The sequence below is a fragment of the Atta colombica genome, unplaced genomic scaffold, assembly GCF_001594045.1.
Source record: "Atta colombica isolate Treedump-2 unplaced genomic scaffold, Acol1.0 scaffold94, whole genome shotgun sequence".
NCBI classification, from domain to species: domain Eukaryota; kingdom Metazoa; phylum Arthropoda; class Insecta; order Hymenoptera; family Formicidae; genus Atta; species Atta colombica.
Genome location: NW_017259588.1, coordinates 344,292 through 371,381, shown reverse-complemented (window position 1 = coordinate 371,381; position 27,090 = coordinate 344,292). Strand labels below are relative to the sequence as shown.

At 31.1% G+C, this 27,090-nt stretch overlaps 1 protein-coding gene across 1 annotated transcript in view; it reads left to right on the top strand.

Annotated features, from left to right (window-relative positions):
* LOC108693594 (galectin-8-like) overlaps positions 1 to 27,090 on the top strand; it is a 221,579-nt gene that overhangs the window by 177,156 nt on the left and 17,333 nt on the right. Inside the window, exons 5-6 of the mRNA XM_018202630.1 lie at positions 1,351 to 1,439; positions 1,518 to 1,712. Of these exons, the coding sequence (XP_018058119.1) occupies positions 1,351 to 1,439; positions 1,518 to 1,712 (284 nt within the window). The remainder of the gene's footprint in view (positions 1 to 1,350; positions 1,440 to 1,517; positions 1,713 to 27,090) is intronic.

Sequence of the window (27,090 nt, the reverse complement as noted above, 5' to 3'; positions counted from 1 at the left end):
TTACAATAAAGCCTCGAATTTCGGAAAAAAACGGCGGAAGCAAAGTTGTACACCTAATATTATATATATTATGAATAAAAAAAATTCACATTAAAATAAATATTTAAAAAATACTTTGTATTCCATGTCAAAATGTTTCAAAATAGAATAAAATATTATTGATAATTTTTTAATAATTTTATTTAATATACAAAGTAATTGAAAAAATTATATTTAAAAAAAATCATATTGTCTGTGCGTTTTTCACCGTGTCGGCAGAGCTTCGGACCCTTCGAAATGATTGTTTTGGAATCGAGCTAAGGTTACTTACAGTTGAGAAATTGACAGTTTACGGAATTGTGTTCAAATGATGAATAAACAATGATTGAATTTTCTTTCTTAATAGAGTGTATCCTTTTCTTCTGAGTAATGGAGGTTCCTTTGCGGATAAAGCGACGTGCGTTTTTTACCATGTCGGGATTCTGGAGTTTCCATAGGGTCTCAGAACAACCTTCAAATATTTTATGCGCAGATAGAACGGACTAAATTGAATCGAAAAATCCTTTAACACGCATACACACACACACATACGCGCACACACATACATGCATTTTGCAATTTTTGTAATAGTAACAAGATATTGAATCGTTGAATATTAGTTTTCAATAATTTTCTACTCAAATACTATCGACTTTACAGAAAAAACAGCAAGAAACAAAAATTGTTTATTTTCTTCTCTAGAATTCCGAGAATTTTTTTGAAATTTTTAAATGCATTTTTTCATGTTGACAAAAAGTGTTGCCAATAAGAAAATGCAGTACTAAAAAGTTGATTGAAAATTCTGAAAAAAATTCTTAGAGCTCTACAAGAAAAAATAAACAATTTTTGTCTATTGTTATTTTTCTGTAAAATTGATACTTGTATAAAAAATTATTAAATGATTCAAATAATGAATTCAATATTCAATGATTTTTAGTAATTAATATCTTGTTAATTATTGTTAAAAATTGCAAATTGCAATGATAGAGGACTTCTTGATTCACAGTTTAGTCCGCTCTGCATGAAATATTTGGCGGTCATATGGGACAAAAAATGATGATAATCTTCGTATGTAAAAATCTTTAGAAGTTAATTTTTTAAAACTCATTTTATTATTATTTTCCACATCATATGAATTTTGTTTAAAAAGTTTTTTTCTAAAACATACAGGTATTCAGATATTTGGGAGACTAAATTAAAATGAATCATCCTATAAAATTGCTGGAATATTTTTTCTAAGTTGGTTTTTGTTTTCAATTAGTATTGTTACGGATTAGTATTGTTTAATTACATCTGGATTTAAATATTTTAAAAACTTTTCTTTTTTAACAGGAAGTTCCAATTACTGTGGATATTGGTAGCAAATTTTGTGTCGGCGCTCGTTTATTTATTGTGGGAAGATTAAAGTTACTGCCTCATTCGTAAGCATTTAATATTGTAATTTAGCCATTTGTATTTTCCCAAGTTTATTCAATGAACTATATCATACTATTTTATAGATTTTACATAAATCTGCAGAAGGGTAAAACCATTTATCCTCATCCCATTATACTACTGCATTTAAATCCACGTTTTTTATACGGCAATAGTGAGCCATATGTCGTAATGAATTATTGGAACAATGGTACATGGGGTCACGAAGAGCGACATCAAGGTCAATTATCCTGGATGCCCGGTCGAGACTTCGTACTTATGTAAGATTTTATAATTAGAAAGACTTGCACTTTCTTATAACATGAATATTATTGAAAATGAAAATATTTTAATAATGCAACATATTTGAAATATTATAAGTATATTATAATATAAAAACATCATAATTGTAATATTTCATTGAATACATTGCAAGACATTACTGCAATATCTTTAGTCACGTATATTACAATGGTCTAGAAATATTGCAAACATATTTCTTTTATAATATAATCTATGTTATAAATTAATGAATTAAATATCCTGAATAATAATTTAGATAAGGGGCCAGTATCTTTGCATGGATGCTATGTTACCATGTTAGGAATTAGCATAGTAAATTTACAAGCTCCACACCAGTCACGTTTTGTCTAGTATTGTTTGTGTAATTTAAAAAATAATGGAATCGCGATATAGACTTAATTTCTTTGATTTGAAGAAATCTTTTGATTTCCTTTCTATTAGAATAAAAGAACATTAAGAATCTTTATTTTAGATTGCATATGTTAGAACATAATTAATACTAAAAATTAAAATGCCTATAATGATCCAAGCTAGATCTTCATTGCTTAAATAATTCAATCTTGAATTACTGTACAAGATGTCTCTAACTCGACATCTGAAATAGTTCGCTTTTTTTATGATAGGAAAAAATGTTTCAGATGAAAATGGAACGGTTTCAAAAGGGACGTATTTTATTATTGTCTTTCTTCTAAATAGAGATGTCAAAAAGATATGAAGGTTACCTCCATTTTTTTTAATGGAATTGTATGATTTTTTTTATACAAAAATGATTTCCTTAATTATTTTAAATATAAAAGATAGTGAAATCAAGATATTTTATGCATTATTCTGACATACCATATATTAACATAAAACGTTAAATTATTTGTAAACTATTATTTTTTTTATAATCATATCTTAATACTTATACGAACAGAATAATGAGAATGAATTAATTGATGTAAAGAAAACACATAAAAGTATTAAGATACGATTATAAAAAAATTAATATTTTACGAATTATTTAACATTTTTTGTCAATATATGCTGAAATAAGATATAAAGTATTTAAACTAAGTACTTAAATAAGATATAAACTAAAGTACTTAAATAAGATATAAAGTATTTAAATTATTGTTTTTTTTGATATCACTACTTTAATATTTTTATATGTAGAATTATAATTCTTCCATGTAGCCTATAATCGCATTAATCATCTTTTATTAAAAAACTACCATGCTACAAGTATTCATTTTTGGTTATTCTACAATAAATTTGTTCATTAATTATTCAGTAGTCTTCTGCGCATCCATATCGAACAATATCTCATTTATTGTTCATATCACGTTTAGTTATTCACGCTTATTTTTTAGGAGCTTTATATAGAGCTTCAAGATTAATTTAACAGTAGAGGAGAGTGTCTTAAATCGGACCGTGTTCCAAATTAAAAACCTTTTTAATTTAATTAAATAAATACGGTTAAGCAGATTTGCGTGCTATTTATAATGTAAAGTCCTTATAAGACACTACATGTGACAGCAGTCTAACAGTTCTCTGTATAACATTCATAAAATAGGCGCAAATATGTACTTTTAGCCATTGTGCACAAATTTTTTTAAAAAAGAAGGTTCTTGTAAATCATCATTTAAAAAGTGTTAAAATTTTGAAAGGTAATCGATTTAAGAGTTAATTAAAGAGTATAGAATTCAAAAATATCAATCATTTTGTGATCACTTTTGCAACTTATTGTAAAATTTGTTCCAAAAGTACGAAAGGACTGTGTCCAAATCAGACCTCTTTTTGGTGTTTAAATCGGATCTACAGTAGATTATGCCTGATTGTAATACTGATGATCGGTCGACCAGAACCAAGGGTCCAAGAAATTACATCAATTAAATATCATGAATCATAAGACACAAATTAATTGATTTTTATTGATTTCAATTCTAATAAAAAAATATATAAACTCAGTAATTTTTTCCTGAATAAAATTTTTATTTTTGTCAAATTGCTTATTTGTATTCAACCAACAAAAATTAATCTTAGCACATGTTTTTTTGCACTCTTAATGTATACCCTGGGATGTCCCTGAGATCCCATTCATATTTATTGCAACGTCCGTAGAAATGAATATATTTCAATTAATTTTTTATTAATTACGGAACCAGTGGTGCACATTTAGCCTTCGACAGAAAACCAACCTCACTACTTCTATCCCCACCTATAAGCAGCCCCATCTACTGGCCGAGGGTACGGTCAACGCGATGCTGCAAACGCTTTGAAGCGTTTTTAATTGGTCAGTTTGTAAAATTCTTTCTTCTAATTGGCCCATTAAATGCTTCAAAGCAATATTTTGACTACAGCCCGAGTCGGCCGACTTCGCTTCTGCGCGAGAGTGAGCAAGACAGCGAGAGAGAGGACCCGTCCTTCTCGCTCTATTAGTAATTTGTAAATATAAGTGAGTAATAGAGCGAAAAAGACAGGCGCTCTCTCCCGCTCTCTTCCTCTACTAATCGATTGTTACAAGCGACCGAAAATCGAAAATATGTTTTCTCGGCAGCTCGGCGTGTTCCTGTATAAGGGAAAAAGGGACACACACATTCTAGATAACGATAGATTTTAATAAATTTTAATATAATCCTCTCATTAATAGCAAAATTGATTTTAACGTTAAAAAAATCACAAAATGTGTTTCAAACGTGACATTTTTCGTAATATCTTTTCAGTGTACTCATATATTTTTTTTGGAAATACGCTCATGTTGATATCTTGATACTTTTTTCAAAATTTAAAAATTGGTACTTTACAATTAAAAAGGTTAAAAATGAGTATTTGTCTAATTATTCATTTACTTTTCATTTTTAAAAGTGCATATTTAATAATTTCATAATTTTTCATAACATTAATATATATTAATATTTATTAATAAAATATACATTAATATTATTCGTAATATTAATATTAATGATCAATTATGAATATTATTATTATTATTACTAAAAAAATGCAATTTTATAGTAAGAAAAAGTCCAATATAGATTAAATAATCGTTTCAATTTTTTTTAACTATAAAATGTAAATTTTAAACATTTGATGAAAATGTGTATTCAAATATCAATTAAGTGTTTTACCAAAAAAATTTCGTCTACAGGGTGGGCCATTTAAAATTTGGAATTTAATTTGGCTCTAAAAAAAAACGCATGATGAATATTTTTCAAAGTTTATGGCTTTATTGGAAAGGTAGTACATTACCACTAAACATGAAATACAATTTCATTCAAATGACTTCCATAGCTGGCTGCACAATACCCCATTCTATCCCCAATTTTTCAGTACATTTTCCACTGTATGGGCGCGTATTTCATCGTACTCCAAGAATATCATTTAGAATGTGTTATTTAATACTAATTGCTAATTTAATAAAAAAATATTTTATTTTCTTTTACTGCGAAGTATCAATTTAAAAAATTTTAAAACAATATGTATTATCAATACAAATGTTCTACCAAACAAATTCTATGTGTATATTCGAAAGACTATGAACACTGTTTGAAAAACATTATAATTCTTTTTGGTCTTGAAATTGGTCTGCTCTTTTTGTTCTATCTTTATTACATTTTTTCAATTTTTTGATACGTATATTCCGGGATATAATGTTTCAATTTTTATTTGGCAATTATTTAAGAAGTCGTATTCGTGTATAAGTATTACAAATTAAACCTGATCCACGCACTCAAAATGAGTCTCTTATTGTTACTTACTTTTTTTAAATAAGTTTCAAATTTTCTTCAACCATAGGTACTTTTGCCTTTCTTCTTGAACTTTAGCTTTTCATAAAATTTATACAAATTGTAAGTGAAGAACTAACGCTGAAAAATAAACAAAAAAGCGCTTTAAAATTGAATGTTTGGGAAATAAGGAACCCACTCTTGTCAGGAACGTGAACAGAAGTCAAGTGTTGAAACTATTTTATATATTCTCACTCATTTACATATGTTACAAATCAAAATCGTTCAAAACACAACTGTACATGCAATCTTAATAAAGGTGAGTTACACATCTTTTATAAACATTCTTGAATAATAAATCAATATTAATTATCCGTATTACTGCTCGACAGAAAACACGGGAAGATGGTGATTTCTTCCATCAGAAAGAAATGTAAAAAATTGACTAATAAATCACGTATGAATCATAACTATTTGACAATTTTTTTACACTTCCAAAAAAATGAGGGAAAGGAAAGAAATAAAACAGGTATTTAAGCAAGGTGAAGCAACTTAAAAGCAATAAAGCGTTAAATAAAACTTGCACAATTAATTAAAATGCTACGTATAAAAAATTCAAAGTAATATTAGTCACGAACAAGCAAACAAAATGTTAGTATGGCATATTATACATTTGTAATTCAAAAACGCTAATTAATAATATTTATATTTGTGAATAGAAACTACAATATTTAACTACAGTATTTACAGTTACAAAAACGTATGCATTTGCAAAGTCTTTATAAAAAGTTTTTTCACACAAAGATAATACGCGTAGGTTTTTCTTTCTCTGCAAAATCATTCGTATGATATATGAATAATAAGAAAGCCATAAACTATGTATATAGAATCTCAGAGCATGACATCCATTTACAGACAAACTTCGGATGAATATGTATTAGAACATTTTAAAAAATTAGTCTAGACGACGTTGTTTCGCGTCATTTATTCTCAGTTTAGTCCTCAAATGCAACCTCATGCGATACAACATTCATGTTTCAATGATGTTGAACATATTTCGAGTAGAACACATTCTGTGTTCTACTCGAAAATTTTTCCAATAAATATTACATATGGCTTCTCAGTAAAAATACGTAAGTTCTACAAATAATATTTTTCATTAATTACACTTCTAACTTAATGCCACATCTTATAATGTAGCAAAAATGTTATAATACTATTCGTCTGACATATTAATCATATTTAGTTTAAATTGAAATAAAAGTTGTAAGAGCTGATATGTCTTATACCGACTGTAAGTAGATAAGTACGCAAAAGGCATTCAGTTATCGGAGATTTGAATCTGTGCCTCTCCTGTGGCGGATATATAGGAGATGCTGGGATAATAGTAATCAGCAGCTCGAGGAAAGATAGAATAGTGGAAATTACCGATGTGAAAGTCGGCTTCGTTGACTGAATGGGCGGATTGCTTCGAGTGATGTCATAATCGGTAAATAGAATACCGATAGAGTACCGATTCTAATCCATGGATACAGCAACCAGAAGATGATACTAGTGTCACGCGAATGGGGAGGGCGAAGTCATAGATGCTGAGTTCGAGGGAGCAAGAAGCGCGTCATCGGGATTTGTGTTAGAGGAGAAGAGGGGGTTTATTCCTTCTCTCTTTCACCCGTCGCGTTCTCACTTTATTATCGTCCTCTCTCTCTCCTACCCATTGTAGAATGCAGTTCTTTCTCTTCCACTCGTTGCAGTTCTATATTTATTATTTGCGCTCTCTCTTCCCCCCGTTGCGCTCTCTTTCCTTTTCTTCTTTTGCACACGATTTTATTAAATAGATATGATATAAGAATATGATTTACGATTTTTAATGATACGACTTAGAAACAATTACGATAATATTTTTATGAATTTTTAATAATATAACCTAGTAACACTAATTATAATAATATTCTTTTTTTACTAATGTAATACAAATGGCCAAGCGCGCTTCCTTATTGACTAATTCAATATTACTACGAAGATATGAAGAAGAAGTCGCGAAGGATAAAATAATTGTAGAAGAAAAGAATATATATTTTAACATACATTTATTTATCATTATGTAATGCAGTACAATATAATCTAAATCACAGACTATTAGATCACATTCTATAATAGAAATTTTATCATAAATTTTGTACAAAATGTTTGCAGCATCGCTTTTATTAGTAATACAATTTTGTCTTAAAAATGACACAAAATATTCGAATTTCTTTATTACTAACTCGTGCATATTGACTCAGTTCATAGAATACATGTTCAACATATTGCTCAAGCTCAAATAAGAAAAGCACAGTTGTTGGTTTCATGTACAAACATGTATCATTTAATGTTACTTCACGTTATTCATATCATATATTTTAACAAGTTCCACATTCAGATCTTGAATCGGTGATGATGATGGGATTGTTGACTGCAATAATCGCTCGATATCTGCACGCCTCTTGATGAACAGCTTTCACGTAGCATGAGATATGAACATGCGGTTGTCTCGATTATTATCAATCGCAATTTGCACATGAGATATAAATCCTACAATGATTCCAATGTCCAGAAATTTGTACGCTGTCGGTGTCAATGCATATTTCCTTATCAAGATATGATAAGAAGTAAGAGGCATGTAGCGAAGTTTTGAAGATATACTAGATGATGTTTGAGAAAATGCGCTTTGAAAAAAAAGAAAATATGTAAATAGATCTTACAAAAATACATAACGTATAATACGTATAAGCAAAATATTTTATAAAATTAAATTAACTTACTGTCTCTTGCACGTCTCATCCTGTTGAATTGGAACGTAATAGTTTATGGTTTGATACATTTTATTTTTTCGCAAAACTTATAATTAGCAATAGCTAATTGGTCTGAACTCTGTTGAAGCTTAAACGATTGATAATATTGCCTAGAACTCTTCTTTTAAACAGTATTCCTTTCCACATTTTTTTTATACATCCTAAAATGGAGGGGATTCTTTTTATATACATTATACATTATATACATTATATACATTATACTTTGAAGAACAGTTGTGACATGATCGAAGGATATCAAATTGAAACACATAAGAATACACTCTAACGATACCGAATTTCTTTTATCTAAAGGATCGACACCAACGATAATAAAGTCTGTCTGCTCCTATTCTCTTTTCAAAAATGAATTTCGGAAAAAGAAATTAAAACATATTTAAAACATATTAAAATATATTAAGAAAAAATCTTATATTTTATTTATTAAACTTGATACATTTCTTTTAGGCATTGCGACCATCAGTATATTTTGAACAAATATTGTAATGCACATTCTTAACATGTTTTCCATAAAGAACGTAGAGTATTAGTAATATTCAGATTATGTAAAGAATTTATTCTTCGTAATCAGCATCCAAGATCTCAATGATCAAGTCGTCGCTACTGAGTATATCAGTCAGCTATTTGCGTTTTTTAAATCCTTTAATGTATACGAAAACCTTATTGTCATTATTTTCTTCCAATTACAGCCATTCAGTAGTCAGGCGTTTTCTCTATATTGTACGGAATCGTCCTGTCTTCTCATCTTCCCATTACAATCCATGGTGACAAGCACTCAGCCAGGAAGCGCAGTCCTTTTCGGACTTTGTCAAGAAATTCCATGGCATGGGACATGTAAAAATGTTATAAGAGAACAGTTCCGTTTCTCAACACCGTCACTTCCTTCACGATAAATTTCCTTCCAACGATAAATCCTATAAACAATCAAATTAGGCATGCATTAAAAAAGCATTTTCCTTATGTCATTGCGTTTAATGATATTTATAAAGAGATTTTTAATCGATTCCAGAGGTGACACATATATCGCTTTGTTATTAAATATTGTCACGTATTGAATGTAAACAAAAAATGAAGAAACTTACTTACAATATTGTTACATTAAAGATTCTTTAAATTAATGCTTTATAAATTTGTAAGTTATGTAATTTTTTATTGAATGCAAAAACGGTTATAACATGACAATCCCTCAACACGATCTGAGTTTCTTTCACTTAATCCGAAGAATTTGTTACATCTATATTTTAACATTAATAAATTTCACATTAAATATATTACAGATATGATGCATCTTCAAATCGTAATAAAAAAAAAGATTTCTAAATATATGAATAAGTATAAAACGAATAATGTTTAATGTTTCCGTGCAAACGTTCGCTACCGAAATCTAAATTATCTATATATGAAGAATTCATTACTCGTGCAAATTTAATGTTAAAAATAATGTTATGATTTCCTTTTAAAGGTAAAAGAGACCAACATTTAGTCAACTTAAACTGTTAATAAATAAATACATTATTTCTTCGAACGCTCTTGTCTATGTTCACTGCTATAATACCAAATCATTGTTTAACAACAACAATCATTTATTATTGTAATAAAATAAAAATTAAATTGCTGCAAAGTATAGTTCTGTCTCATTATTGCGATCAATAACAAACTTTTTCCAGACATGGTAAATGGTAAATTTGTGACATTAGTTATACAGTTTTTAAATTTATTTCATATAATTATACGTTATTAATTTAATTCTTTTTTCTTGTACATTTATCTTTATAATACCTAAATACTTTTTTAATTACAGGAAATATTAATTTTATTCATAAAAAATGTTTGTTTTTGAAAATGCTTATAAGTAAAGCTTTAACTAAAAATAACACACACACACACACACGCGCGCGCGCGCGCGCGCACACACACACACGCACACGCACGCACACACGCACGCACGCACGCACTCATTCATTCATTCATATATATGTTCAGATGTACACACTTTTATACATGCATACATATGTACATACGTTCATATATACGTTTATGCGTACGTACATGTATATTGAACATGCATACATGTTCATTCGTACATACATTCACCGTATGTACAATATCTTCATATGCATTAGATTAAATCCCGCATACCATTGTACACTATTGTACCGTGTTTTACGTGCGCGTGATGTTCATATTGTTGTCAACTTTGGACATCTTGTTGACATAGTTCTATTCGTTAAACACGATATATATGGCGACGGTCTGCGTCAATACGCCAACAAAAAATATATGCATACAATACAATCAATATTGTAGTGAATTTTCCAATGTTTGCTCAGAAACATATCGTTAGCATTTTATACTTACTCATATATTTAGAATTATATTTTTTTTTATTATGATTTGAAGATGCATCATATCCGTAATACCAGGTGTACAAATATGAAATGACGATTTGAGAAACAGATGGCGCACCAATGCAGTATGAAGTACAAAGATTTAACATTATACGCCATTTTATTGTACCATCAACAAGTGTCAAACGCGCAAAGTGATTTGATTGAAAAGTGTTTGCACAGTATTGTGTTGCTGTGTTTAATATGACGAAATTTGTACCAAATAAGGAGCATTCGCGGACAGCATTAATTTTTTGTTTTCATTTGAAGAAAACTGCTACGGAATCATACCGATTATTTGGAGAAACTTATGATGAACATGCTCCATCGCAAAAAACGTGTGAACGATGGATTCAGCGTTTCAAAATTGGAGATTTCGATGTTGCAGACAAGGAACACGGAAAACCGCCCAAAAAATACGAAAACGTGGAATTGCAAGCATTGCTGGAGATAAAGATGATTCACAAACACAAAAACAACTTGCAGAGCAATTGAACGTTAGTCAACAAGCTGTTTCCAATCGCCTACGAGAGATAGGAAAGATTCAGAAAGTCGGCAGATGGGTGCCACATGAATTGAACGAGAGATAGATGGAGAGGCGCAAAAACACCATATGAAATTTTGCTCGAATCATACAGAAGAAAATCATTCTTGCATCGTATCATTATTGGGGATGAAAAGTGGATTTTTTTTGAGAATCCCAAGCGCAAAAAATCATTGGTAGACCCAGGCGCATCATCCACATCGATGTAAGATCGAATCGCTTTGGCAGGAAGACTATGCTCTGTGTTTGGTGGGATCAGAAGGGTGATCTATTATGATCTATTGAAGCCTGGCAAAACGATTAATACCAAACGCTATCAACAACAATTGATCGATTTGACCGTTCGCTGCTTAAAAAACGACCAGAAGAGGCAACACAAGGTCATTTTTCTCCATGACAATCCTCCATCACATACGGCAAAACCATGTCATAACCGTTTTTGCATTCAATAATAAAAAATTACATAGCTTACATATTTATAAAGCATAATTTAAAGAATCTTTAATGTAACAATATTTTAAGTAAGTTTCTTCATTTTTTATTTATATTCAATAAGCATAACAATATTCAATAACAAAGGGATATATGTGTCATCTCTGGAATCAATTTAAAATCTCTTTGAAATATCGTTAAACGCAATGACATAAGGAAAATACGCTTTTTAAATGCATGCTTAATTTTATTGTTTATACAAGGATTTATCGTTGGAAGGAAATTTATCGTGAAGGAAGTGACGGTGTTGAGAAATGGAACTATTTTGTCGAAACATTTTTACATGTCTTATGCCTTGGAATTTCTTGACAAAGTCCGAAAAGGAACTGCGCTTCCTGGCTGAGTGCTTGTCATCATGGATTGTAATGGGAAGACAGGATGATTCCGTACAGCATGATGAAAACCTGATTATAATAGCTGTAAAAACTGATAATAGCTGATTGGAAGAGAATAATAACAATAAGGTTCTCGTATACGTTAAAGGATTTAAAAAACGCGAATAGTTGGCTCAATAGCGACGATTTGATCATTAAGATCCTGAATGCTGATTACCTGGATGAAGATACAGATTCTTTACGTAATCTGGATAATACTAATATTCTACGATGTGGAAAACATTAAGAATTAAGCATTACAAAATGTGTTTAAAATATATTATATTAGTAGTCGCTATGCCTAAAAGAAACTTATCAAGTTTAAAAAATAAAATATAAAATTCTTTTTAAATACATTTTAATTTCTTTTCCCGAAATTCATTTTTGAAAAGAGAATAGGAACAGACAAATTTTATCATTGGCGCCAATCCCTTAGATAAAAGAAATATTGTTAGAGTGCATTCTTATGAAGTGTGTCAATTTAGAATTCTTCGACCATGTCGCAATTGTTCTTCAAAGTATAATGTATATAAAAAAGAAATCCCTTTTATTTTAGAGTGTGTAAAAAAAATGTGGAAGGGAACATTGTTTAAAAGAAGAGCTCTAGGCAACCATGTTCGTCATTTAGAGAGCTTCAGCAGAGTTCAGACAACTATTGCTAATTATAAGTTCTCCGAGAAAATAAAATATCTCAAGCCATGAACTATTATTACATTTCAATTCAACAGGATAAAGCGTGCAAGAGAGAAATTAAATTCATTTAATTTTATTGGGAGGCATTTAACTTTATTACAAATAAGTTTCCGCCGTTTTTTATAAAAAATTAAGCATTTATTGTGAAAGAATGGTACATAATGTTTTATTCAAAGTAATGGCTATCGCTAGCCACTACTTTTTCCCATCTTTCTGGTAGCATGTGGATACCGCGTCGGAAGAACGCTTCATCTTTTGAGACTATCCTATCATCGATTTTTGATATACACCAACAATTTTTGGTATCTTCATATGATGTGAAGTGCTGCTCAGACAGGCCATGCATCATCGATCGGAACAAGTGGTAGTCGGAAAGAGCAATGTCTGGAGAATACGGGTGGGATAAAACTTCCTATTTGAGTGTTTCTAAGTAGGTTTTGACCGGCGCCGCAACATGTGGTCGAGCATTATCATGCAGGAGAATAATTTTGTCATGTCTGGAGTAGTAGTGAGCCCGTTTTTCCTTGAGTGCTCGGCTCAATCTCATCAATTGTGTTCGGTAGAGAGCCCCAATAATGGTCTCGTTCGGTTTAAGTCTCATAATACACGACACCAAGTTGATCCTATCAAATACACAATGAGTTTTTTTCCATGAATATTCGGCTTGGCTTTCGATGTTGAAGCATGGCCAGGTGATCCCTATGATTTCCTCTTCTTTAGGTTATCGTAGTGGATCCATTTTTCATCATCAGTGACTATATGCAAAAAATCTTTTCGTTTATGTCTGGCAAGCAGCATATGTGAAAAATCGGCGTTCAACGTTTCTCGGCTTCAATTCATATGGAAATTCCCTTTGCTTTTGAATCATTCTCAATGATTTCAAACGATATGAAATTGTTTGTTGAGTCACTCCTAATGTAAGTGCGAGTTCTTTTTGTGTTTGGTACAAATCTTCATCCAATAATGCTTCCAATTCCGCGTCTTCGTACACTTTCAGCCTTCCGCTATGTTCTTTGTCTTCGACGTCAAATTCACCGTTCTTTTGAAACCACTCACAATAACTTCTCTCACTTAAGGCAGTATCACCATATGCTTCTACAAGCAATCTATGAGCCTCAGCTGCAGATTTCTTCAAATTAAAGAAGTAAATCAAAAGTTCAAATGACGCTTATTCGGCTCAAAACTCGACATTTTCGTACAAAAAAAAATATATGATGCTGATACAAAATCGCTAATATTTCAAGGTTATGATGTTGCCGGATGTCTAATCTTATGATATGTCGTTTTACATCAAACAATTTTAACTATAATTTATTAGTAGCGCCGTCTTTTGCAAACGGCGGAAACTTATTTGTACTCCCAATATAAAATATTTTGCTTATACGTATTATACGTTATGTATTTTTGTAAGATCAATTTACGTGTTTTCTTTTTTCAAAGCGCATTTTCTCAAACATCGTCTAGTACATCTTTGAAACCTCATGCCTCGTTACATGCCTCGTATCTTGATGAGGAAATATGCATTGACATCGACAGCATTCAAATTTCTGGACATTGGGATCGTTGTCTCATGGATCTATATCTCATGTGCAAGTTGCGATTGATGATAATTGAGGCAACCGCAAGTTCATACCTCATGGAAGTTTGTTCATCGAGAGGCGTTATATCGAGCGATTATTGTAGTCAATAATCCCATCATCACCGATTCCAGATCTAAATGTGGAACTTGTTAAAATATATGATACGAATAACGTTAACATTAAATGGCACATGCTTGTACATGAAACCAACAACTGTGCTTTTCTTATTTGAGCTTGAGCAATGTGTTGAATGTGTATTCTATGAACTGAGTCAATATACGCACGATAATATGCACGATTGTAAGAAATTCGAATATTTTGTATCATTTTTAAGACAAAATTACTAATAAAAGCGGTGCTACAAACACTTTGTACAAAAAAATGTCTGTTATAGAATGTGAACTAATAGTTTGTGGTTTAGATTATATTGTACATACTGCATTACATGATAAATAAGTGTACGTTAAAATATATAATTTTTTCTTCTAAAATTATTTTATCCTTAGTATCTTTTTCATATCTTCATAGTAATATTGAATTAGTCAATAAGAAAGCACGCTTGGCCATTTATGTTACATTGATAAAAAAAGAATATTACTATAATTAGTGTTACTAGATAATATTTTTATGAATTTTTAATAATATAATCATAATTAGTTTCTAAGTCGTATTAAAAATCGTAAATACTGTATTTATTGGGTTGTCCGGAAAGTTCGTGCCTCAAAAGATTTAAATTTAATAAATGAAATTAAAAATTTAAATCTTCTGCGTTTCAATTTTCCTTCAAAGTTCGGCACGAACTTTTCCGGACAACCCAATAATAAAATCGTGTGCAAAAGAAGAAAAGAAAAGAGAATACAACGGAAGGAAGAGAGAGCGCAAATAATAAGAATAGGACTGCAACAGATGGAAGAGAGAGAGAACTGCATCCTACAATGGATAGGAGAGAGAGAGGACAATAGTTTAAAGAGAGAACGCAACGGGTGAAAGATAAAAGGAAGAAATCCCTCTTCCCCTCTAACAAATCCCGATGACGCGCTTCTTGTTTCCTCGAATCCAGCATCTATAACTTCGCTCTTCTCATCCGCGTGACACTAGAGTCATTTGCTGATTGCTGTATCCATGGGTTAGAATCGATGCTTATATCCTATTTCGGTAGAGAGCGAGATCATCGAGGGCGAATATATCGGTTCTGTAGGCGGTATGATTGATTACAATATGATCGAATAATGTTCGCCTACACATTGTCGAATTGAAAGACAATGTCATCTAGAGCTCTGACTTTCCTCCAAGAACTGAGGTCTATATAATGTTCTTGTGCCAGATTCTATATAGGTTTTTCAATTAATATTATTATCGAGTAATTGTATCTGTCCTTATTTATCTATCTTCATCAATACATAGATTTGCGTGCCATCGTTGTTTTCTGCAAAGTTGTAAATTGAGTCTGCGTGGCTGCCTTTGCTTCCAATTTTTCCACATTTTCAGTTGGGGATTTCTCAACTTTATCCTCTTCCTGAGGAACAACCAGACTGAAGATCCGTTTTTGTTTTTTTCTCTGATTCTAGCGAGACTAATGTAGCGTAATTATAATAGTATCAATCATATTTACATGACATTTACGTTCGATGTAGTGACATTCGTTTTGATTCAGCGAACCGTCTTGGCGATCAGCGAATTTAAATTGATGATAGCGACCGATTGGCGACTGAGGATCGACGTAGTGAACAAGAAACATTATTCATTTATCATTAGTTAAATCGTTATCATTAGTTATTTCGTCAACAAAAGTAGAAAATTTATTATTATGTAATTTTGTGACCAACCGCTCCTGTTCGCGAACACATAAAACATTCTTTATGATTATACTTTCGGTGCCATATTCCGATTCATCGTCATACTTTTCGAAACTTCCGGATCTTCTCCGAAATCTTGAAAGAAACTTAAGATTGACTCTGCCGTTTCAAATGAAATGTTTTTCTCGGCAACTAATGCTGCAAATTTTATTTCCGCGATTTTTTTCTGATCTTCAGAAGGCACAGATTCTCCGTCATGCATATTCAAATCTACGCTGAAAGCTGTTTTTTGACACTCCGAAACATGTTTCTTGCTGTCAGAATGCTGCATAAGCTTATTGATGATATTTACTTCATCAGAACAATTATGTTAGTTCAATGAGCTTTCGATTCAGCATGCTTAAAAACTTATGAGGAATAAGAAAATTTTTATTATAAGGAATTATTTTTTATTATAAGGAATACAAAAATATGAATTCACCATTAGAATGAATTCATCATTAGAAACTTCTTTAATCCAAGATTTACATTTCTCGTTTTCTAGCAAATCATTTTTGCGTACTTAGAATTTACGCATTCCATACTGAAGAATACAAAAATACAAAAGAAATACTTGAAGAAAGATATAAAACAAAGAAAAAACAGCAAATAATTAAAAAAAATAAAGTATAACTGTAAATACTTTTACAAGAATGCACACTAGTGTTTGGAAAAAGGAAGGGAAAAAGCATCTAACAACATAACCATCAAACTACATTCAAAATAAACTCTACAACACAAATAATAATTTAACAATATAATCTTTTGATCACTACAAGAATTTTAGAAATCTCTAATCGCATACGTGCTAAATATGAAGTAGAAACAAATACATATCGCGAAAAAGATAATTTCATGTTTATGAGAGAGTCATGAAAGTTGCGTGGCAATCGCACAGTGGTATCGGTTCCACTTTTCATCGTGCCCTTATGCACAGTTTTCTCAATTTTTATATGAATTATGACACCTTATGAAAGATGAGAAGGTTTATATTCTATTTGGAACTGAGAAGATTTATATTCTATTTGGAACATTTAGTATTCAGTTTCTGATATATATTAAAAAATATGTAACACTTCTCTGTAATTAACTCTATAATTAAAAAAAAATATTTTCAGATTTTAAAACTTTATCAGAAATTATAAAATGAACAATTTTAGAATACCTTTGTGACCAAAGAAGCGTCACATCATAATAAAATATTGAAATAAAAAAATATAAGCAAAATACCTCTTTACTGAAATTTGTGACATGTTTATTATTCATATATAGGTCAATATTCGTAATCTGATCTCATATTAAATACCTTATAGATATCTTAAAATGAAACGGCCACAAGGAGCATTTATATGAGATAAATTTACGTTTATTTAGATAATTGATCTATCACGATTATAGTTTTATAAAAATTTATTAATAAAATCATGATCGAGGCTGACAAAATTAGCGAACAGCTTCTCAAATTATAAATTTCGAATATGTATATATTCGAATATTAAATTTTGAATATGTAGTTTTTCTTTCGTCAATTAACGATCAAAAGTCAGTGCATACAATAATTAATGAGGTATTGTTAAAATTTTCTGTGTGGATTATATATGCATTTGTAAACGCAACTAATCGGTATGACTGAGCAAGAAAAACGCGCGATGGACATTTCATGTACTAATTATGCCTCTTTTCTCTTTATTTTCATAATATTTTTCTGAAATTTATGTTATTACATTAATTACGAGTAAACGATTAAGACAAATAATATATTCTTATATAATTATTACAATTAGTCAATTTAAATCAACAATTATAGAAAAAATATAATAATAATAATTCTAATAATAATAATAATAATAATTCTATGATATGCGTCCAACTTAATTGAATTGAAAGATCAATATTTTTACATGTAAATAAAATCTTATTACTTTAAAAAAATCCGAAAAAAAATTATGTTTTTATAATAATGTGTTAATTAATAATGTGTTCGCAAATGTATTTGATATTGATCAGTATTTTATTTTAAATGCTTCTATAACATCTCTATATGTAAGAATTCTGATAATAAACTAAATTCCGAAAGTGAGATGATTAATATATTATAACATACAAATTAAAAAGTGTTTATGTGTTGTACAATTTTTAAATAATTGTTTATTTGTCCATTGAATAAAGTGATTCGGTTTCTTCGGTTTTTTTCTATAGTTGTTGGTTAAAAACTTTTAAAAATGTATAAATTCAATAATTATATAAAAATATTCTTGAGACTTCCACGGATCCTTTTTATATAAAGACTATGTGTTTCGCGGATTTCTTCCGTATCTAGATCCATTCTTGGAATGCGTGAATGCACGTTTCGTGAACCTTACAGTTCACTTCATCAGGGCGAGGAGCAGTGTGATACTGAGCTGTTCTTCTGGGTTGCCCCGTTTTATTTATTACGCTACTTGTGGAGTGGTGGAGGGGGAGAAGAGAATTGTGAGAGAGGGGGGGGAGGGGAATTGGTCAGTCCTCATTAACCGGGAGAATCGTTTTATTTTATTTATGTTGTAGCCATTATCTCTAATTAGATTGTTAGAGTGTTTTTGTATCTCTATGGCTTCTCTTTCTTGGAAAGTATGATGTAATGTTGGCTATTGTGGTTGTTTTATCAAACAATATTTAGTGTCCAGTTTCGATGTTGTGCTCTAATAGTGTTGATTGCGTGACATATTTTAATCTGACATCACATTGGTGTTTTTTTATCCGTAGGTTGATCATTCTCCCAGTTTCTCCAATGTATATTTGCCCGCAGGAACAAAGTATTTTGTACACTCCTGCGGAGCTAAATGGAAATCTTTGATCTTTAGGATTTCTTAAGATTTGTCCTATCTTTTTGGGTGATTTAAAGATAGTTCGAATATTGTGTTTGTTTAATATTCTGCCAATTCGATCTGTTATTTCTTTGACATAGAAGAATGGATAGGAGCCTCTTATCTGATTGTGTCAGAGATCGTTGTCTTGTTTGCATATTTAAAATCATTTTTGCTCTTAATAAGAAGGTTATATGATTATTGTATTAAAATCTATTATTATCTAGAATGTGTGTATCTCTTTTTCCCTTATACAGATACATGCCGAGCGGCTGAAAAAGCACATTTTCGGTTTTCAATCGTTTATAACAAGATTAGAGGGAACGAGAGCTCGTTCTTTTCGCTCTATTATTCGTTTGTATTTACAAGTTATTAATAGAGCTAGAAGGATGGACGCTTTCTCTAGCTGTCTCGTTCACTTTTGCAGGCGAAGTTGGTCAATTCGGTAAGTGTCTGCTTGATGGAGATAGTAGTGATAGGTTTTCTGTGATGCCGAGGACCAAATGTGCACCATTGTACGGAACGAGCTCATAATATGTAAAAATTAATAGAACTTCGAGATATGTAGGTTTAAAGGAAAAAAAAAATTTAGAAAAAAATCTCAATATAACACTTTTTTTTTAAATTCACATCTTTTTTGTTTATATACCGATTTGAAAAAGTCTTGAAAATTCACTTAAAATAATAAAAAAATTGGTAACCCAATATTTTTTCAATAAAATTGCAAGCAATAAAAAAGTTTTTATTTTTCATGTTTTGTACATTTGGTAGGATAATATATAAATGTTTGACTTTTATATCAGAAATTTTTGTTATAATCAATATTGTATGATATGACTTTTAACGTATATATTACTAGTTCACTAACATAATAAATCATTAATGCATGAAAATATTTAAAAGTCATATAATAATACAGGTAAAAAAATGTATCACGAGCGTGGAAATATAGAGACTGCTATGCCAGAGATCTCGGATTCGATCCCAGGCAAAAAATTTTTCGTACCCTTGTAGCTTCTCTCGACAGACAATGACAAACCATCAAGAGTATAATATATTTCTCTAAACAAAATCACCATTTAGAATCGACGTTAAACTGTAGGTTCCTTATGTAGGTTCCCTGCGTATAACCAGCGTGCACACTACAAGCATATGAGAGAAGACACTACGCTCGATTACGGGCAATAGGATTGAGGAAAGAGAAAAAGAAGCAAATTCTTATGAAAATGTATATGCAATGTTATTTATTCGAAATAAAAAAAACATTGTCATATTAGCTGTGACAATATTGTCACATTGTTTGTACAATGCATATTGTTTGAGTACAATTTTATATACTGTTTGTGCAATTGCTACACAATAAGGATCGGTGCATTTCGCGTCTTGGAATGTGGCATTGTGGACATATACGCTTGCACGGAGGTACTGTCTAATTCTAACCATTTTTAACTTTTATTTTAATGATCGGTCTTCCATTCGAAAACATACAGTTTAACAAAAAAATTACAATTAAAATATTAAACAATACGTTCAAATATTGAACAAATATTATTTTTAATGAAATATGTAACATTATGAACATAAAACAATGCAAATTTGAAAAAATAATCACCTTGAAAAAGTTACAAATTTGACACACTGGAGTCTTGGGAACTAAGCTCACTTTGTTTAATAGTTCAGCGGCGAATGGTGCGCGCCACCACATCTACCTGTTAAGCAAAGTAAGAAAGCCTCTTACTTTTTTTACCTGTTAAGAAACCCCAAACTTTTTTTATTTCAATGTCCTAAATTCTTCCCTTCTTTTTCAGAACTTTTCATGCTAATCTTAGAAAATTTCACTGGGGTCTCGGGGAGTGTGTGCAACTAGGGTTAAAATATTTTAAAATTTTATCTAAAGATCCATAAAAATAAGAGTATCCGATTTGGAACCAATTCGGAAAAAAACGTTTTTACATTTTTCATTATAGTTCAACAGGTAAGATAGATCAAAATGCTTTGAAAATGAAGCGAATGAAATAATCTTTCCAATACCTTTGGTTTTACGATCGGACGTTTTTTACGCTTTGTAAAGAGTAAAAATTGCAAATAAGTCCGACTTATCCCATTCTCTCTTACGATTAGTTTTTAATTATCTTTTTCAATTATGCTCAAAATATTTGAACAAGTTAGCTTTCCGTTTCCTAATGAATTTACCTCAAAATTGCTTCATTTTATTTAAATATTTGAATTTGTTAAAAATGAGTTTCCAGAACGGCGACATCTAATTTTATCGTCAGTTTCAATTTCCGATTCTACTTGGTTTATTAATCTTCTCATAGCATACATTGAGTTGCTATTTGTACAACCTCTTCGTGCTTTTTGTTGACCCTGTATTTCATTCATTGATCAACTCCAAATGATGAGCGTCCTGTAAGGGATACTTGAGAATTCATAGTACTTACACACGAATTCTTATTTATATAACTTTATTTTTATTAAAATGTTTTAGTTATCCTTCTATTTTTATAATAAAACCTAATCTAACATCCTTTTACATGGCAAAGTTTAAGTAGACAACTGCGCATTGTATTGCATAAATGATTATTATGTTGCAGCATGCGGGGTGCTTCTCGTAGTCTATGTAGTGCAGGAATAAAGAACAAATATGATTTCATTTGTGGGACTGAGCATTGCTTGCGCTATATCCGTTTAGGATTAATCTGCAAAATAAGGATTCATATTATTTGATTTTTCATTTTCTTACTTGATCTTATTCTTAATGCTTTCTTGCCGTGTGCTGCACGTTCTGTACTTTTGGTGTGGCTGTAACTAAAATGATGAAGTGCCGAATATTTTTGGCTATAACTAAAATGATGAATTGCGAGCGCGATTTCATGTGAAGCGTATTGGTGCGCCTATTGGTTACGCATGGCTCAGAATACGAGAGACGATTCATCGGTCCGATCGCAACTAGTGCAGAATCCAAAGCTGCAGATCTATTTGTGCTCTAACGGTACCAGGATGATGGAGATGTTGCCTTTGGCTCTTTGCCTTGAAAATAAGTGTTATTTTTTTCAAAAATTATCTAATGCTATCTATTTTACTAACATATTTAAATGAAGTTTTATAAATACAAATAAATAAAGACAAAGGGCTAATAAGAATTTGCGCTGTAGTAATGCGCTATTATTTTATTTCGATTAATATTTTAGCCACCTTCATATCATATTAAAAAAAAAATTGCTCAAATTACTCTTGTTATTCAGAATCTTCGCTTTCTTTTCTTTTTAATGAATATATTATATATCTATTCCGTTTTAAGTAAAAAAATTTTTACACAAATAAATATCTGTTTTTTATTCTTGCATTACGAGAAGCACCATGTCGTAACATAAAAACCACTTATGCAGTGCAATGCGTAGTTGTCTACTTAAGCCATGTATTAAAAGAATGTTAGATTAGATTTTACTATAAAAATAGAAGGATAAACTAAAACATTTTAATAAAAATAAGGTTATATAATTTCATGGTTCGCATTAATTTTATGAAAAAATTTAAAAGTTACGTATTACGTCAGTTATATAGTAAAAACAACAATTAAAAAAAAAAGAAAAAAACAATTGTTTTGAAAGAAACTAAAATTATGCTAGTTTTTTTACAATATGAAAAAAACGATTTTTTAGATCTATAAAATAATAGAAAATGGCGCCAATATTGTGTGGCAAATTAATGGAAGGAGAAAATCAAATATTCTTTGCAAAATCGATCAAAAGAGAGCTCTCGATCATAAGAACAAAAATAGAAGTCACCATAAACAAGCTCAAACATTGTAAGTCGGTCGATATAGTCCGACGATATAGTCTCTGAAATGTTAAAAATGACAGAAGAGGTTGGTATCTGCGTCCTTCTTGCTTTTTGCAATAAAATATGGAAAACAAGAGAGTGACCAAAAGACTAAACGGAATCTACATCCCGCTCCATAAAAAAGGCATGTGAGAAATGCGATAATTAGAGAACTGTGATCCTCATATCCCATACCAGCAAAGTCTATACGTCATCCAGAAAAGACTTAAACAATACTTGCTGCCTCAAATATCCGAAGAGCAGACGGGTTTCCTGCCAGAACAAAGAACGAGAGAACAGTTTCATCAATGTGAGGCAGATAATCGAAAAATGCTATGTGCTAATATAACATACGTTACTAACATACTGTGCTTTCTGAATTACACCAAAGCCTTTGATAATGAAAAATAGGACCAATTATGCCAGATACTAAGGAAAAACACACCTCATCTTTCTCATCCAAAGGCCTGTACACAGCCAACCGAGCCTATGTGAGAGTCGACAATTAACTCTCAAGGGAATTTCAAGTGGGTAAAAATGTTATGCAGAGATGTATACTATCACCAATCCCGTTCAATATCTATGACGAATAAAATATCAGGAAGGCAACAAACGATTGGGACGGAAGAGAGACGGAATCTGTGAGCGGCAGGAAGATCTCCAATCTCAGATACGCCAATGATACTATAATTTTGGCAAGCTCAGAAAAAGAGATAGCAGGATTCCTCGCTTGCGTTGAAGAATCCAGTGGGCTTACAACTCAATAGAAATAAATGCTCCTTGCTAGTGATCTACAAACCAAATTTATTATCCCAAAATTTTAATATCATTTAAGAAGACTAGCATTAATAAAAACGGTGCTGGACGGACTTAATTAGAATATAGAAAAACTATCAAATCTTCAAAACAACAAAGATAAGATTAGTAAAAGCGCTAATCTTTTTCATAGCGACATATGGATCAGAAATGTGGATGATCAAAATGGCAAGTCGTAGAAGGATAGAAGAATTTGAAATGACATGCTATAGAAAAACGCGGCGCATACTGTGGACAGCTCTTAAATCCAACGACTCTATCCTTAAGAAGCTAGGAATTGACACAAGAAACCAATATCTACCGATCCAAAAGCGCGTAATGAAGTTCTTTGGACACGTAATCCGAAAAAATGGCATGGAAGAGCTGATGATCCAAGGCTGGATGGCAGGAGAAGAGAACGCTTTTTCAATAGGGACATCGACCAGATGGTCGGACTCACACAACTCCCACTCCCAGAGTTACTGAGGCGGACGGAAAACAGAGAAGCTTGACGTGATTTGATAGCCACTTAATTGGTAGTCATGACGTTTGGAATCAAACTACAAAATGGAAGAAGAATATAATTTTCAACGTCCATAATAATGCCATACAAATTGTATAGCAATTGTATCCGTTTTAACGTGTACATAACTCCCTGATGCTCTCCCGTCGTGACACTTGCACTTAGATTTATCGTTTCTCTTTCTATGTATTTTTTTATCGTTTTATTTTTCTCGCTATCGTCATCTTGTTCTTCTTTGTTATAGTGAATTTCATTCATTTCTACATTTCGTATTGGATATCTTAACACATCAGTGTATTTCTCTTGCTTGTGTATAATTTATCATACTCCTTCAATTGAAGTCTCCATCTCATTAAGAATGGCACTAATGTTCTAACATTGATAATAACTCGAAAATTTAATAAATTCATTCTATTTATTATCTGAAGATATTATATGTAAAATCTGAAGTCGATTCTCTGTTTAGTTCACGAGTTATCCAATTTATAATTATAATAAATTTAACTATTGGGAATTAGCGCTGTAAATTTTATGTGCGCGATAAATTTTAAATTATTAAATTGTATCTTACACATTTAATTATTAATTTGTATTCATGTTTCGGCTAACTTTTAGGAGTTTATTTCGATGCTCAAATACAAACAAGAATTTTATTGCGAAACTATTTTAATTATCAATTGACTGAATTTGTTTTATATTAATGATGTTTATCAGTAGTGATTTGAAGGAGGCGCCTAATCAGTTGCACCAGCTATTCAACTGATTTCGTTTTCACTCTAAGAAATGGTGACCATCTCACATGAAAACATTGCTAATATTTAATGGAAATCATGCGGATACTGTAGTCTTATACGCCTTATGTTCATTGCTCACATAATTACATGGATTCATCTGTATGTATTGAGGATGGCTAAAAAGTTAGTCAAAACATGTATACAAATCAATAATTAAATATGTAAAATATAATTTAATAATTTGAAGTTTATCGCGCATGTAGTACAGTGTTAATTTCCAACAGTCAAATTTATTATAATTATATTTTTTATATCAGGGAATTAAGATTCTCATTTGTTCTATTGAAATTTTGCATGAGTTCTTATAGAATATTTCTGATGGAAATAAATTGCTGAAGTCACTGAAAATCGCTAAAATCTATATCAATTAAATCATTTTAATATAATTCATGAAATGAGTTAATTGATATAGATTTTGGCAATTTTTAGCGATTTCAGCAATTTATTTTCAACGAATAGCAGCATATTCCCACTTATATCAAGAAAATTATAAAGAAGCAATCTCATTACAGCACAGAAAGATTGCAAAATGATTGTAGATATATCTCATTGCAATGTTGTAATACTGCAAATAGATTGCGCAATGTATTTCCAACATTGTTACAATGTAGCAGCATAAAAATGTCCACCTTCAGCAAAATTGCGCTGTAATGTCGTAGCAATGTTGCAACGCAATGTATTTGCAACTATTTTATTAAAAAGTTCTTTTACTATTATTGAATGTAATTTGAAATACAATTTGTAATATAAATAAAAAAAACTAATCAATATATATTTTAAATTATATACAGTTTTTATATATTGGATTGTCCGGAAAGTTCGTGCCGATTTTGAAGGAAAATTGAAAGATTTAAATTTTAGAGATTTAAATTATTTATTAAATTATGGAGATGCCATTCTGTTCTACAATCTTTCTCCACCTTTCAGACAACTTGAAAATTCCTTTCAGAATCTCTCAGGTTTTTCAGCGAAAAATTTTTCTAAATGATTTTTTACCTCGACAAAAGAATTGAAGCTTTTTCCATTAAGGGAATTTTGTAATGATCGAAATAAGTGGAAATCAGAGGGCGCGAGGTCTGGTGAATATGGTGGATGGAGTAGAACATCCCAATCGAGCTCCAACAACTTTTGTCGAGTTATCAAAGACACATGAGCACATTGTCTTGAAACACGACGTCTTTCCGATTCGCTATTTCTGGACGTTTTTGTTCAATTGCTATCTTCAATTTGTCTAATTGGAAACAATACTTCTCTGAATTTATCTCATTGTTTAGTAAAAGCTCATAATACAGGATCCCTTTCCAATTCCACCAGACACAGAGCATGACCTTCTTTGGATGAAGACCGGCTTTTGGAGTGATTCATTCCGCTTTTCCCAAGATCTTTTTCGCTCAACATTATTGTAAATGATTCATTTTTCATCCTCCGTCACTACTTGCTTCAAAAATGGTGTCTCCTCGTTGCATTTATAGAGTGAGTCGCAAATGGAAATGCGATCCATCAGATTTTTCTCCTTAAATCGTGGGGAATACATCCCATACATCAAAACGGTTTATGTAGCCAAGCTTCATAAAATGTAGATGGTGGATTTTGACATATTCAACATTTTTGCTAATTTACGTGTCGTATAGCGTGGGTTATCCTCGATCAGTGTTTTAATTTGATTTTCATCTGTAGTGGAGGGTCTATCCGAGAGTTCTTGATTTTCAAGATGAAGTGACTTGAAATCATCAGCTTTAAACCTGGCAAACCACTTCCGCACAGCTCTTTCAGCTACAGCACCTTCGCAATAAACAGCGCATATCTTGTTTGCCGCTTGTGTGGCATTTTTGCCTTTTCGATAAAAGAAAAGCATTAAATGCCTAAAATGCACTTTGTTTTCTTCCATATTCAAAGATGTATAAAACTGACAAAAATTAACGTACCGCAACCAAATTTTTTTCCAAGTATGCCTAAAGTATCGTCTTTTACGATATGTACGCATGTCATTTGTTTTCAATCATTCGATATATTCAGACCTGTCCTTACGCCACCTACCAAAAATCGGCACGAACTTTCCGGACAACCCAATATATTAGATGTGGGAAAAAGTTCGTGGCGTTTTTCCCGTTAGTG